The following is a 15,826-nucleotide window of genomic DNA, read 5'->3' as shown; positions in this document are numbered from 1 at the left end:
AGATGTTTGTGCAATGCAGATGGCTTCTCCAGTAATTAGTGTTGCAACATGTACTTTCTGGTCATCAGTAGTTAATCACGGGTCGACTAAAATGTGCCCACTCAAACTTGCTCATTGTTGACTACATCTGTAACAAAACAAGCTCAAGTATCACCAAATCTTGGTGGTTGTTTGATATAGATGTCTCTTCTCCAGTAATTCATGTTGCAATATGGTGGACTACACAGTAACAAAACTTACTTGCCAATTGGGACTATAGAAAGCTTAGAGCAGATTTATCACAAACTTCTAGTTTGGTAAAGTTACACATGTAATTAATGTAACTGAAACTGTTTAAAAAAACATGATCCTTCCTGTTTGAAAAGAAAGAAGCGGTTAACGAAACCCCAGATTGTACGAGACCTGAGGTAGATTTTCCAGTTGAATACATTTCTCACTCATTCATTGATCAAAATGCGCTCATTCAAGTTCGTTGTTAATGCACTCATTCATTTACATCAACGTTCAGCGCATTTGTAATTTAGACTTGAGCAGTGGCTGACAAAAAAGACAAATGAACTGGGTTAAAACAAATGAACTGGGTTAAGTAAACCTTCCCTGGACAGCTGGCGATGTTACAGTATTGATCTCGTGCCTTAAAGGCACTGGACACTATTGGTAATTGTCAAAGACCAGTCTTCTCAGTTGGTGTATATCAACATAAGCATTAAATAACCTACCTGTGAAAATTTGTGGTCAATTGGTCGACGAAGTTGCGAGATAATGATGAAAGAAAAAACACCCTTGTCACACGAAGTTGTGTGCATTCAGAGGCTTGCATGATTTTGAGACCTCAGAATCTAATTTATACTATCAACAGCTCTCCATTACTCATTACCAAGTAAGGTTTTATGGATAAATTATTATTTTGAGTAATTACCCGTGTCCACTGCCTTTAAGCTTTTGTCTGCTGAGGAGGTTTTCCCTGTTATAATTGACGGACCCCTCACTTAAAGGCACTGGACACTATTGGTAAATAATTGTTGGCATAAAAACTAACTAAGTAATGAGCAATGGAGAGAGCCTGTTGATAGTATAAAGTCTTGTGAGAAATTGCTTCCTCTGAAGTAATGTAGTTTTGGGGAAAGAGGTAATTTTTCACTTTGATTTTGAATCTTATAAAAGACTTTTGATGAAGCCTCTTTTATGCATCTGAAATCACACAAATTTGCAACAAGGGTGTGTTTTATTGCATTATTCTCTTGCAACTTCAATGACCAAGTAGTCCAGATTTTTCACAGATTTGTTATTTTATGCATTATATGTTGGGATACACCAACGGATAATACTGGTCTTTGACAAATACCAAAGGTGTACGGTGAACGCTTCTCAGAATAAACTTTTGGGGCATAAAGCACTTTATTTTTTTGACATCCATATTACTTCGAAGTGAACTGTTTCTCGGATTGGATTCGAACCCGAACTCTCAGGGCTTACTAACGTCTATAATGGTTACGGAACTTAACTCATCCTAAGTCCTAAGATTAACCCAAAGTTAGGAAGAGTTTGGTGAAATCAACGGCTGGAACTCTTCATCAGGGTTTCTGTGAAGGATTACTTCCTTGAAAACATTACTCCTAAACTCACTCCAAACTCCCAATTATAAACCAAACTCATAAAAAATATCATCTTCACTTTGTTGAGTTCGTAAACAACAAAAGTGACAGACCGTCAAGGATTCCAGATTGTCATGTTTGTGGAGTGTGATCGAGTGGACCCTTTAATCTCACAACGAACTTGTCAATCAAAAGATGAGTTGAACAGAGTGAATGAGTTCCCTCAAAACAACCACTTGACCCCTGCGGAGAGGTTTCGGTTGGAAAAGAGGGAAAAAATGGCGGTCTTTTTTGTGTCTATATTTGAACAGTTTTGTGTACTGAATACTCTGTCTGTGACTTAAAGGTAGTTGGGTGTTTTTAGGCAAGAAATTACACAGAAAAGGAAAAATTGGCGGACTTTTTGGTGTCTATTATTTGAACAGTTTGTATGACTGAACTCTGTGACTTAAAGGTAGTTGGGTGTTTTTAGGACAGAAATTACACGGACAAGGAAAAATTGGCGGGCGTGTTGGTTTCTCTATTTGAACCGTTTGTATACTGTACAGACTATGACAGACAGACTTGTGACTTTTAAAGGTGGTCGGGTGTTTTCAGGACAGAAATTACACGGATGCTACAACCTCTGTTGCCCCGGTCTTGGGTCTTGCTGGTGCTCCTTTAAAAGTTTCCTAACTTTTTTTTCCTCAGTGGAAGTGCCCTTTGTAAAATGAAAATGGCCCTGCGCTCTCAAAAATGGAATTCAAGGCCTTTGTTGGCAGTGCTTACAGTAAAAGAATAAAGTGTGTGATAATTGTTATTTGATTTGATATGATTTGAAATGGTTTATTATTGCGATAAAATTCCCTTTGCAGCCAAAGGCTGAATTGCAGTCAAATTACAACGAGTTTAAAAGTAGCATTGGGAAATTAACCTAATTATACAACCAATTTTCGTTGTGTTATCGTTTCACTTTTGCTGTGCTTTTTGATGCACTTGTATTTGTTGAGGTCAATATAAATAATAATAATAATAATAATAATTTAAAACATAATTTAACATTACATGTATTGTCATGTATTGTTGAAATGGCTGAATAAATAATAATAATAATAATAAAAAAAAAACTAGAACAATCGTGTAAAAACTGAAAACAATTTACTTTTTATTTGTTTAAATAATTTGAATTTCAATTCTGTTTTGATCCGTGCCTCTCTTTCCCCTTAAAAAAAAAAAAAAAAAAACGAGGCGGGATGGGGATGAATAACAGATCCAAAGTAAACCTGTGATTGATGCAATAATTGCATCAGAGTTAATTGCATGCTATTACATCCATCAATTTGTTTGCGATGCTCCCTGCTAATGCAGGATATGAAATGGCCTCTCATCACAAATGCATGGGGTGGTATAGGAGAAGGCATCTGGTCCCAGTTTCATGGATCTACTTATACCGTAAGCAAAGAATCTGCGCTTACGGAAGCAAAGAATCCCGCGCTTACATCAAGCGTTTTTCATGGGTTAGCAGGAAATTTGAGCTTTAAAATTCTACAGGTTTGTTTTTTCATGTACATGTACTATGTATGTTGGTTTACATGTGGATACTGTATGGGCCCAATTTCATTACTTAATAATTGTTTGCTTAGCAGAAATGAGCAGGACACCAATACAAAAAATAGCACATGAGACATGGTATTTGTGCTGGTAATCTTCTAGTAAGCATAATTTTGTTATGGTTACAGTTGTGCTTAAGCAGGAAATATTGCTTAACAATTTTCTGCTAAGCAGAAATGAGCAGGATACCAATCACAATTCGTACACAAACATGGTAGTTTGGCTGGTAACCCTATTTTGGTAAGCAAACTTTTGTTGCGCTTAGCTACTTTTTCTGCTTATAAGCAGCTCTATGAAATTGGGCCCTGGTCTAAGTTGTCAAATTTACCACCAATGTTGCTTTAAAAATGAATCCCGTATTTGTTTGTTTTTTAACCACAGAGAGATATGAAAACTATCAAGAGCCTGAAAAAGAAGAACCTGGATCTGATGAAAGACCCCGACCAAATGTGGGAATTGAGAATGAAATTTCTTGAGAGGATCAAGCATTACTATGGAGTTCCTTATGGCAGGAAGTACCACGGCCCAGACAGTAAGTATTAACTATCAATGTGATGTTATACTGCCCTCTGTTGGTGAGGCTTTTAGGGCCTTGTCACACAGTGTAATTTGCACAGGAAACTTTACGGTTTACCTCTGATCTGTGAAAAGGGCTCAGGGGTCGATTTCACAAAGAGTTGGGACTATTCCTTACTTAGGACTAGTCCTTGGAGATGTTAAAAGCTTAAGTCTCGTCCAAGTTAGGTTGAGTAACTCGTCCTAACTCGAGAAAAGACTAGTCTTAACTCTTTGTGAAATCCACTATAAGATCAGCAATGAGGACTACCCCCTCTTTAAACCACAGGTCCTGATTACAATGCTCCTTTGTACTTGGACTGCTGCGGTCTCGTCCGTCAAGTCCTCCTAGACATGAAGGAAGACTTCGGCTTCAGGGTTGGACGATGGAACCAAGCTTACCAGTGCGACACATTGCCCATCACAGTGCACAGGGAGGAGGACATGAAACCTGGTGACCTCGTCTTCGTATCTGCCATCTTCTACAACCCGAAACGTAATGTATTTCCTGTGACTTTTTTCCTTGTTCCTTCTACTATGAATCATTCGTCAGTTTGATCACTATTGAGTTTGAATCTCCCAGGCATGACACTTGTGTCCTTGAGCAAGACACTTGACCATTGCTTCGTCCTTCGAATGGGACGTTAAGTCGTTGGTCCTGTGTAAAAGAACTCAGTGCACTTATCAAAAAGAATTTATCACTTTGTCCCTCTCTTCTCCCTTTTCAGTGAAAGCTCAGTTGCACAACTTGGTTCATGTGGAAGTATGGGCAGGCGAGGGCAGCAAATCGATCGGAGCACGCTGGCAGAAGGGACACGTTCAGCTCTTTGACTCCTACATGTTTGAAGCCAAGAGCTACCACAGTATGGTGTATCACTTTAAATCCATTGATACATGGCTGCAGGGTGTTTGTAAAAGGTAGGTGAGTTTTGTGATTCAATTATACTCACTAAGAGTTACTCACAGCTGACACTTAAAGTGTCTTTAACTCACCCTGAGTCACCACAGTATGGTGTATCACTTTTTTTGTGACTCATTGAAACTTACTTAGAGTTACTCACAGCTGAGTCTTTATCAGGCACTTAAAGTGTCTTGGACTCACCAAGAGTTACCAGACTTGCTTAACCAGAGTAAATGGACTCATCACTCGGACTCAAAGTCAAGTCAAGTTACACAGTTTGATAAAAGATTTTACTCATTTGAACGCGGATTTTATTCCCTGAAATGATGACCACAGTGGGTCAACAGATTTTGTCTTTTCCTCTAAAATGCAGCCACTGCCCGGAGCATCCATGGAGGGTCACTACTTACGAACCGGGGCAGAAGTCCATCTTTTCCCTCCAGGGTGAACCTGACGAGGGTCAGGCAGCTCAAGACGCTGCATCGGACACAGAGGAAGAGGACGATGGAGATCACGACGATGTGAATAACAACACTGTGGAGGAGAGTAACACCAAGAAGATGAGCCAACCCGATGTTGGAGTCCCAGAGGCGGATGTCCCCTCTCAAGTGGATCCCGGAACGAGTCCAGAAGATGAGGAGATGAAGAGTGGAAACCTTTCTTTATGTTTTGAAGAAGACAGCAGCGGAGTGGGATCCTTGAAACGGGAAACTGCCAATGGCTGCCGGGACATTGACGGTTGTCATGACGACTCAGCTGAACCTCAGGATGGGAACGAGGGAAAGAGGAAAGGCTCGACAGTAAAAGGTTTAGAATGACAAAACTTTGACCATTGTGTGACATTGTTACAAACGGATGCCATCCTCGGTTGGCAAACACTCTGGGTGTGATGTTGCGATAGAAAGTTCTATATTATACTGAACTGAGGCTGGAATAGTCTGGTTCTTTTCGTGTTTGAGTGGTATAATCATTCCTGAATACAGGGAATCTGACAAGTAACCTGTTTTTATTGCTTCTTAGGCCGTGTCCAAAAAGGCGACTTTGGCTACAGCTAGTTACGGCTAGATCAGCGCATCTGCCTAATCTTTAACGCTCTGATCTAGCCTTAGCTGTAGCAGAAGTCGCCGTTTCGGACACGGAATTATCTGCATATCCCCAAAGGTTTATTTTATTCTCCAACATTGTTTTTGTAGACAAAACGCAAAGGGGTTTCAAGTCGTCCGCTGACCGACCATCTCCGCAGAAAAGCTGCCGAGAGAAAGGCCAGGATAAAGATGAGACGCCCGACTCGTCAGGACCCAAGAGTGGAACCACACCAAGAGCTAGTAGTTCCAGGGAGACTGGGCCTGCTTTTTACATCGGAGGAGCAAACGGAGTAGCCCTGTAAGTTTGTTTCTTTTCTTTTTTTCTCTTTTTTTTTTATCCTGTTCTGTTCTCATGGGATAGCATTTTATTGCTTTTTGTCAAACATACATTATCATAGAAAAATATTAATATAATGTAACAGCGCATCTTAGGCGTTGGATCTTTTATTCGACTGTAAAAAAAACGCCCCTGGTATCTCACCTGCCATCGATTTCACAAAAACTCTTCCTAACTTAAGACTAATCTTAGCACTTAGGACGAGTCCCAACCCTGCACTGAAGCATGCAGACCTTAAGATTACTCCTAAGTTTGGACGAGTTACTCGTCCTAACTCGAGATAAGACAAGTCCTAACTCTTTGTGAAATCGACCCCAGATATATTAAAGCTAGGTGAGCAACTGGGTGTAATTCATATTTGCCAGGTTCCAGTCAATGACTTAGTGGCCCAGCTTCAAGCTGTTCCCTCTTGGGCCATTTTTGTCCAGTCTAGGACCAGGGATCCCCTGTTGGAACCAAACAATAGACACAACTTTTAATCCAATTACATGACCTTTCATACTCCCCTGGTTGTGAGGGAGATAGCTCAGTAAGCTATTAATCCTAACTACTTCAATAACTGACGATGACTAGAGCAAGCTAGTCGAAACGTTGCGACTAATTTCAGAACTGACTCCGCGGCAGTACAGTTAATTACGATCCTATAAGCTAAAGTAGTAGTCCAGTCTAATTTCTATACCATCCGCCCTGGTAATAGTTAAAAAGCAGGACAGTTCTTTTCAGAACTGAGAAGTCTCCCGAACCTCCGATTATCTACTCCACGGCAGTAGAATAAAGCAAGACAGTTCCCTAAGAACAACTCTACCTGGTGTTACCGCAAACCAAATATACATTGATACCTCACCATGCAATGCCTCAAATCCTATATACTTCAATAACTTAATACTACTAGCTCCATACTGGACAAAAAAACAGGTCTGGATGCTGAATAAAATAAATACAATTTATTTTGTTTACTAATTTGGACAGTGTGGAGGAGCCACTTGTGGCGAAAGGTTGGCATCGAATCCACGACCGGACGAGTACGAACTTCAAGCTGAAATGGGTAGAACTAAAATCTCACATCCACTATCATTCCTTCAAACCAGGTGAGCTATTCACCACAGAGTTTAATTTAATAATAATAATAATAATGATAATAAAAAACATTTTTAAAGTGCCTTATGTGAAAAGCCTCTTTAAAAACAAGAGTGCGCATTGGCCTATATACATGTACGCAGCCTAGCTTGCGCTCATGCGGCGACTTGTGTGGATCATTATATTCTACTTTAAAAACATCTTTATAACCATATGCATTTCATAACAAACGGTTTCAAACGCTTTTTAAAGACCAACTCGTCCGATCCAAGGCCACGTGTTCCTTTAATTGCTGAAGCTGTCCAGCCTGAGGAAATCTGTAGACAAGGCTCTTTGCTGTGAAAACCAGAACTACCCTTTTTTTTTCTTTTTAGAGAAACAACGGACTTTAACCCCAAGCTTTTCTTAAACCTTTGTAAGCCCAGCTCTTCACTTTATGACTCCGTTCTTGTGAACCCCCCTCCCCTGCCCCGCCCACAGGAGAGCAGCTTGTCAACCGCATCCCTAACACTGGTTCCTTAGCAACCAAGGTGGGTTTGCAGGAGACACTACGAGAGTATGAACGAGTCAGCCAGAGGATGCAGAGAGGCAAGAGCAGCCGCATCTTGAAGATGGAGAATTTCTACCCGGAGTCTTTCGTCCTTGACAACAAGGCGGACAGGGAGGCCTTCTTTCAGACTCACAAAGGTGAGGTCGACTCGCGAGGAAAACAAGATGTGCTCTCAATAGTTTTCGAAAGCCTGTAGACCTTTCTACTTTTTGTTAAACAACCCTCGCTGGTTGGCTTGAACGGCCGATAGCTAGCAAAACATTTAATGCTGAACCAACAACCTCGGGATTAACGTACCGGCACTCTACCAACTGAGCTATCCAGCCCTACCCTCAAAGAAAGATAGAAACTATAGGGAGACCGCCTTATAGGGCTGAACAGCTGAGTGGGTAGAGCGCCGGTACGTTAATCGGAAGGTCGTTTGTTCAATCTGCTCCAGTAAATTGTTTCTTTGTTCAAACCCCAAGTGATACTTACATTCCTACACTATGAGCTTACATGGGGCAATTTACTGGCAACCAGTTCAAGGCAATCTCCAAGATGGAAATCTATTCACATTACTAGGAGCAAGTTCGAGTGTGTACATTTTAGTCCACCAGTGGTCGACCACAGACTAGCAACGCACATGTGCAGTGACGTACTCACCCGAACGACTCGTTTGGTAGTTTAGTCAACCTTCCACCTTTTCGCTAAAGTGTCACTGGTTCCCCTCTGCGCTTAACACATGTTAGAATAGAACATGCTGTTGGGACCAGTGAAGAAACCATGGGCTCGAGGCTGGTTCCAAATGGTCGACCACAGTAGTCAACCAATGGTCAACCTTTAGTTAACCATTGTGCACACTCGATCTTGCTAAAAGTTTACCTTTTTTTCTTCTGGATGAAAAGATGATGTTCGAAACAGTACTCATGTGCTAGCAAAGTGGTCTTTTAGCATTCACTGCAGCTGGTTACCTCAAGGTTTCCTGTAAATGTTGTCCTGTGTGACGAGGCGTTAAAGGCACTGGACACCTTTGGTAATTGTCAAAGATCAGTATTCTCACTTGGTGTATCCCAACATATGCATAAAATAACAAATCTGTGAAAATTTGGACTCAATTGGCCATCGACGTTGCAAGAGAATAATGAAAGAAAACACCCTTTTTTTGCACAAATTTGTGTTCTGTCGGATGTTTTATGAAAGGCTTTAAAGATTTGAGTGAGAAATTACCTCTTGATTTGTTAAACTACGGTACTTCAGAGGGAGCCGTTTCTCACAATGTTTTATACTATCAACAGCTCTCCTCTGCTCATTACAAAGTAAGTTTTTGTGCTAACAATTATTTTAAGTAATCACCAATAGCGTCCAGCAGCTGATTTCTTGAAATGCTCGGATTAATCCTATCTTGAGTTAGGGTGAGAAACCCATCCTAACTTAGGATGAGTTCAATGCGACCTATCGTCTATGGTTACGGAACTTAACTAAGTCCTAAGATTAATGCTAAGTTAGGAACACTTTTGTGAAATTGACGGCAGTATCTTTAACCGTCTTTTTATATCTATGATCAGAGGGCGACACATGGATCAGCAAGCCAAACAGCATGAACCAAGGCAAAGGTATCTACCTCGTGAAGGACATTACGGGTATTCAACAGAAATATCAGCAGCAAGAGGAGAGCGGAACGACACCAGGTCTCCGTAAAGGCAGTCAGTCCAGACTCATCCAAAGGTAACGGTATTACACACAAGGTTCTCATTAAAGACACTGGACACCTTTTGGTAATTGTCATAGCCAAGTCTTCTCACTTGGTGTATCTCAACATAGGCACAAAATAACAAACCTGTGAAAATTTGAACCCAATTGGTCATCAAAGTTGCGAGATAATAATGGAAGAAAAAACGCCCTTGTCCAAGTTGTGTGCTTTCAGATGCTTGATTTCGAATACCTCAACATCTAATCCTGAGGTCTCAAAATCAAGTTCAAATATTTTAGTGGAAAATTACTTCTTTCTCGAAAACTACGTTGCTTCAGAGGAGCTGTTTCTCACAATGTGATATAATATCAACAGCTCTCCATTGCTTGTTACCAAGTAAGTTTTTATGCTAACAATTATCATCAGTGTCCAGAGCCTTTAAGTGAATTAAAGGGTTTTGGTACTTTTTGTATGCCACAAAACAAAAACGTCATTAACATTAAACTTACACGGTTTATTTTTTGTATGCAAGTCGCCAGACACACAAGGCCTGAAGGCCACTTCAAGGTGTGGGCTACAATATTTTTTCCAGGAGTCGTTGCCACCTACTCCTAGGGCTGAAACAGGGTTGCCCCTTTTACAGTCCATACAGTGAGGCTTGGGTATCATCAGTCCGAAGCCTGGCCGGCAGAGCTGTAGAGCAGAAAGCACTACCTCCCCAATTTTACGTAGCAAGTGTCACGACCAGGATTCGAAACCCACACTCTGCTGGTCAAACACCAGAGCTTGAATCCTGTGCTCTTACCCCCACGGCCATGACACGCTACTAATCAATTATTTTCTCGGGGCTGTTGCCTCTTACTCCTGGGGCTGAATCAGAGTTACCCCCTTTAGAAGGCAATAGACCGATCCAGTAGGCTCCGCCCACAATGCACGTGTGAGCAAGAACCTGTGGGGCTCTCCAATGCCTTTCTGCACAACTCTGCCGCGCACGCCAAGATACGCGCACGCATGTCGGACCTTATTTGTTGGACCTTCGTTGCGTTGTGATTGGTCAATACGCAATGGGGCGGAGCTTAGTGGATCGGTCTATCGCCTTCACTGCCTTTGTAAAGTAATAAGGCCTGATAAATATATTTTGTATTTTTCTGGTCGAACAGATACATACCAAATCCACTTCTCTTGGAAGGTAAGAAGTTTGATGTACGAGCTTACCTACTCATTGCCTGCACGACACCCTATGTGGTCTTCTACCATCCTGGCTACCTTCGTCTGTCATGTGATTCCTATGATCCAATCAGTGACGACTTGAGTCTTCACTTGACCAATCAGGTAACTGTAAAACACAACTTTGTCAACTATCGCCAACAAACGTTCGCTGGTTCCCTTCTGCGCTTTATGTTAGCATGGAACAGGCTATATTGGGACCACGGAAGAAACCATGGTCCTGCGGCTGGTTTCAAATGGTCGATCACGGTAGTCAACCAATGGTCGACCAGCCTAGGTTTGAGTCAAAATAGTCAACCTTTAGTTAACCATTGTGGACACTCGAACTTGCTCTACATGTAGGTGGCAGCAGACTTATAACAATACAATATTGAAGTCTAACCCTTACCAGGTAAATCCATTGCTTTTAGAAATGTGAGCATGATCAGAACAATAAAAGTTTACAGGGCAAGTCTGCTGCCAACAAGCCTTCCAAAGACCCCCCTGACGTCAAGCGTTGCTTATCAAATGAATAAGTAGTATGATTAAAGGAACACGTTGCCTTGGATTGGTCGAGTTGGTCTTTGAAAAGCGTTTCTGTAACCGTTTGTTATAACATGCATATGGGTTAGAAAGATATTGTAAAAGTATAATACAATGATCTACATAAATTGCGTGGATTTCGTTTTACCTCGTCGGCTAACATGGTCGGCCATTTATGGAATTTTGACTCCCATAAACGGTCGACCGGATAGTTAGCAACGTAAAAGGAAAACCGTGCAATTTTGAGTGATACTTGTGTGGATCGGTATATTCTACTTTTAAAACATCTTTCTAACCATATGCATTTCATAACAGTTTCAAACGCTTTTAATAGACCAACTCGTCCGATCCAAGGCAGCGTGTTCCTTTAACGTCCTAGCCTGAACTCTCTGTGTGTTGATATTCCAGTATGTGCAGAAGAAGAACCCAGGCTATCAAGATATGAAGGAAGACACTGTATGGAGTATGGATAGATTCAATGATCACGTTAACTCTCTGGCAAAGGAGAAAGGACTCCCAAGAGACTGGGTCCATAACCAGTTTACGGTAAGTCCTGGAGTCTTCAAACCCCGCCCAACCGAAACCAAACCAGAACCTCAACCTAACCACACCCTAACCACACCCTGTTTCACACCTACACCCGACTCAAATCCCATCCAGCATCCACAAACTCAAACCTTAGCCTCAACCAACACCTCGATTCCAACACCGCAACCCCAAACAGCACCAAACCCAAACACATACCTCAACTCACACAAGTTTGTATACGTCTGCAACCATGGACCTCCTATTGTCCCTCTTTTGTTTATACTCTTTTTTGGCAACAGCTCCCTTGGGTTTTGTACACGTTTTCCAACTGTGGACCTTTCCCGAACCGTGGACCCTCTTTTGTTATAGGTCCCCGGTTTGAATTTGTATACCTACTCCAACCCACACCCAACTCACAACTCAACCCCAACCCACACAAACAAGCAAACCCCAATTTCCATACACGCCCAACCCCAGCCCACACCCCAAGTCCAACCCATGCCAAAGAACCAACACCAATATCCCACCCTCAATCCCCACTAACGCCCCAAAACCCAGCTCATCCACCCCAACACCAACCCTCACCAAAAGAACTAACGCCCCAAAACCCAGCTCATCCACCCCAACACCAACCCTCACCAAAAGAACCAACACCCCCAACCCCAACTCACCCCTCAACCACGAACCAACACCCCAAAACCCAGCTCATCCACCCCAACACCAACCATCACCAAAAAAACCAACACCCCCCACCCAACCCCAACTCACCCCTCAACCACGAACCAACACCCCAAAACCCAGCCCATCCACCCCAACACCAACCCTCACCAAAAGAACCAACACCCCCCCAACCCCAACCCCAACTCACCCCTCAACCACGAACCAACACCCCAAAACCCAGCTCATCCACCCCAACACAACCCTCACCAAAAGAACCAACACCCCCCCAACCCCAACCCCAACTCACCCCTCAACCACGAACCAACACCCCAAAACCCAGCTCATCCACCCCAACACCAACCCTCACCAAAAGAACCAACACCCCCCAACCCCAACTCACCCCTCAACCACAAACCAACACCTCAAAACCCAGTCAACCCACCCCAGCACTAACCCTCACCAAAAGAACCAACACCCCTCCCACCCCAACTCACCCCTTAACCCCGAACCAACACCTCAAAACTCAGCCCGCTCTCCAACTCCAAACCACACCAAAAGAACCAACACCCCCCCCCAACCCCAACTCACCCCTTAACCCCAAACCAACACCTCAAAACCCAGCCCGCTCTCCAACTCCAAACCACACCAAAAGAACCAACACTCCTTAAGCTTAACTCAACCCCATACCCAAAACCCCAACCCACACCCCAAACCCACACCCCAAACCCCAACTCGCACCCCATGCCAACCCACACCCCAAACCCACACCCCAAACCCCAACTCGCACCCCATGCCAACACACACCCGGAACCAAACCACACCCAAACCCCAACACCTACACCTCAACAACCCCACTCCCATTTTTAGCCCAATCCACACAAACTCACAAAAACCTTGAGCTTCCTGTAAACCTATCCCGGCAACTATTTTAACAAATCTGATTGGATAACATTGAAGGATCTAATTGCTGATTGGTCACTGTTTTCTTTTCTCCCTCCTACAGAAGAGAATGACACAGATTATGACCCATTGTTTCAATGCGGTTAAAAACAAGCTGCAATGCAAGCTGGGATATTTCGACCTTCTCGGGTTTGACTTCCTGCTGGACGAAGAAATGAAGGTCATCTTTCTTTTCTTCGTCTAATTCTTTTTCATCTTCTTAAATGTTTTCTTCTCAGGGATGCAATATGGTGTTTTTTTGGTAACATTTTAGTAAGATTGATAATAGTATTTTTGAGTGACCATCGACCTTAAGCGCAACTGTTTAATTAGGTGCATGCTGGTCTAGCTAGCGATCAAATTTGATGCACTTTGTTCCAAGCCTAATGCATGCGTACCGAGTATTTGCAAAAAGGAAGGTCCCACATGATTGTTTTTTGTTTTGGTTTTTTTTCACTTTCTAATTGGTTGAAGATTATATACATTCGTTCATTTAAAATTGTTTATTTATGACATTTCTTACCTAGGATACAGTTACAACAGGTTTCTATTGGGGTTCTGCTGTCATTACTGTAAACTATTTTAATGTCTGCTGCATGTGAATTCTATCATACAAACATTATTCTGTGTGTTTGTTGTATCTTTCTATATTGTTATATTATTACCATGTGTGTACAAAACAATGTCTTTGTATATTTGTGTTTGATTGAATGCAAGTGTTTCTTTTATCATCATTTTTTTAATTTATTAACTGTGCATTTTTTTTTGTACGGTCGAGCAACAGGATTTGGCATTTCTAGAGAATTCACGTCTTTATGTTTTTGTTAGCTTTAAAGATTGGGTTTACACCTCCTTTTTATGATTGAAATGTCACAAGAATAAGTTGTAAATGATATTTTAAAAGTGCAAAAATGTTTATGTAGATTTTCTCGCTAGTATAGCCTTTTTTACATCGTTAACACAATGGTGCTATAAAGAGGAAAACATCTCATACTTCAATTTGTAGCTCCACCTAGCAGGAAATAATAAATGCAGTAAAATAAATAAGCACATTGATACACCCCTTAGGGGCTTTGATAATACGCTATATAAGAACCTATATTATTATTATAGGTAAGATGTATTATAATTATTAAGTATTGTATGTGGTTAGTGTGACGCCATTCAGTCTTCTAGAAAGACTTAGCTAGGGTAAACAAAAAATGAGGCCATCATCACATTTTGAATTTGTAATTTTTATCTTCAGGTGTGGTTGCTTGAGGTAAACGTCAACCCAGCGTTGCACACAAACTGTGAGACATTACGGAACCAGTTACCACCCCTAGTTCAGGAAGTTCTTGGTAAGATCTTTGGTTTTTTTTGTTAGACACAAGACAGGCACAAGATTTTGGTTTGTTTGTTTGTTTGTTTGTTGGGGGTGTTTGTTTATTTATTATTGTATGGAGGATGTTTGTTTGTTTGTTTGTTTGTGTCTTGTGTGAGTTTTGGAAAGGTGTATGTGGTTTTTTTTTTGGTTTTTTTGAGAATATAACCAATAGTCACATGGCCCCATGAAGTTTTAGTTAAAATGCTAATTTCTCTCTTTTTTTGTTTGCCACAAAAGCTTCTTGAAAAAGTTTATTCTGAATTTCATTTTTCCTGCAGATGTTGTTCTTGAGATTTTTGACAAGTGTCGTCACAGTCGTCCCATCATGCCTCTGTTGTCACAAAGAAGGCTCACTCTGCTCTACAACGAGGGGTCTTCAGCTCCCGCCACCCACCACATGTCGCATTCAACGTCTCCGCCGCGCCAACCCGGCAGCCCGACACGGAATACAAGCCCAACCCGTGGAGGTAGAGCACGCTCCACTTCCCCCGCGAAGCGACGAATGACGTCCATGACAGCACTTAGGAAAAACATTACCAAAATGAGCGTTAAAGATACCTCTGATAGTCCAGGGAATGATAACACAGGCTGAGTTTCTTATAAGACAAGACCATAGAGTTTGGCCGAGTCCTTCCTTCCTTCCTGCCTTTCTTCTTTGGTTCGTTCATTCGATCAATTGTTCTTTCATTCGTTTGATCGCTCGTTCGTTCCTGCAATCGTTGGTTCGTTGGTTCGTTCGTTCGTTCGTTCGTTCGTTCGTTCGTTCGTTCGTTCGTGTGTTTTGTTTTGTTCGTTTGTTTGTTCCTTTGTCCTTCCTTCGTTCGTTCGCTCCTTCATTGTTTGTGCCTTTGTTCTTTCACTCGTGTGGTCACTGGTCGTTCGTGTGGTCACTGGTCGCTCGTGTGGGTACTGGTCATCAGGCCAGCAGCACCGTCTTTGGGTTCCGAAGAGTTTGCATTTCTGAATCTGTGGTTCATAGTCTTGGTGGTGCTACAGACACAAAGATGCCATCGTTAGAAGGCCAACAAAATATCCGTCCAGTGTAGGCCACTTGACGTCACACACGTCGTGGTCTGCCATTTTTTGTAGATAAATTGAAAGTGAAGATTTGCCTGTGTGCTTCGTTTTTGAAAAGGGCAAGGGCACCAAGGTTTTGGATCCTTGGTGAATTTTCTACTATAGCATTTCAAAGGCACAAAGGCAATGACCAGGGGGGGCATGG

At 42.1% G+C, this 15,826-nt stretch overlaps 1 protein-coding gene across 1 annotated transcript; it reads left to right on the top strand.

The window, feature by feature from the left end:
- The first annotated feature begins 235 nt into the window (after positions 1 to 235).
- On the top strand, positions 236 to 15,356 carry LOC117302358 (protein polyglycylase TTLL10-like). The gene is made up of 14 exons (XM_033786278.1): positions 236 to 296; positions 3,567 to 3,717; positions 4,030 to 4,236; positions 4,469 to 4,658; positions 5,015 to 5,448; positions 5,835 to 6,024; positions 7,033 to 7,151; positions 7,621 to 7,827; positions 9,238 to 9,397; positions 10,523 to 10,694; positions 11,520 to 11,657; positions 13,303 to 13,419; positions 14,485 to 14,578; positions 14,883 to 15,356. Exons 2-14 carry the CDS (start codon positions 3,573 to 3,575, stop codon positions 15,194 to 15,196), a joined length of 2,487 nt encoding a protein of 828 aa, XP_033642169.1. The 5' UTR covers positions 236 to 296; positions 3,567 to 3,572; the 3' UTR covers positions 15,197 to 15,356.
- Positions 15,357 to 15,826: the final 470 nt, after the last annotated feature.

Source organism: Asterias rubens, chromosome 18 (assembly GCF_902459465.1).
Source record: "Asterias rubens chromosome 18, eAstRub1.3, whole genome shotgun sequence".
NCBI lineage: Eukaryota > Metazoa > Echinodermata > Asteroidea > Forcipulatida > Asteriidae > Asterias > Asterias rubens.
Note: the sequence above shows the minus strand (reverse complement) of the source record. Positions and strands in the feature narration are given on the sequence as shown.

What these genes read in the sequence shown, in the direction of transcription:
- LOC117302358 (XM_033786278.1), top strand. Translation starts at nt 3,573, where the DNA reads ATGAAAACTATCAAGAGCCTGAAAAAGAAGAACCTGGATCTGATGAAA. An exon ending in CTGCAGGGTGTTTGTAAAAG is followed by an intron (nt 4,659 to 5,014) that starts GTAGGTGAGTTT and finishes TCTAAAATGCAG; the next exon opens with CCACTGCCCGGAGCATCCAT. An exon ending in GAAAGGCTCGACAGTAAAAG is followed by an intron (nt 5,449 to 5,834) that starts GTTTAGAATGAC and finishes TTGTTTTTGTAG; the next exon opens with ACAAAACGCAAAGGGGTTTC.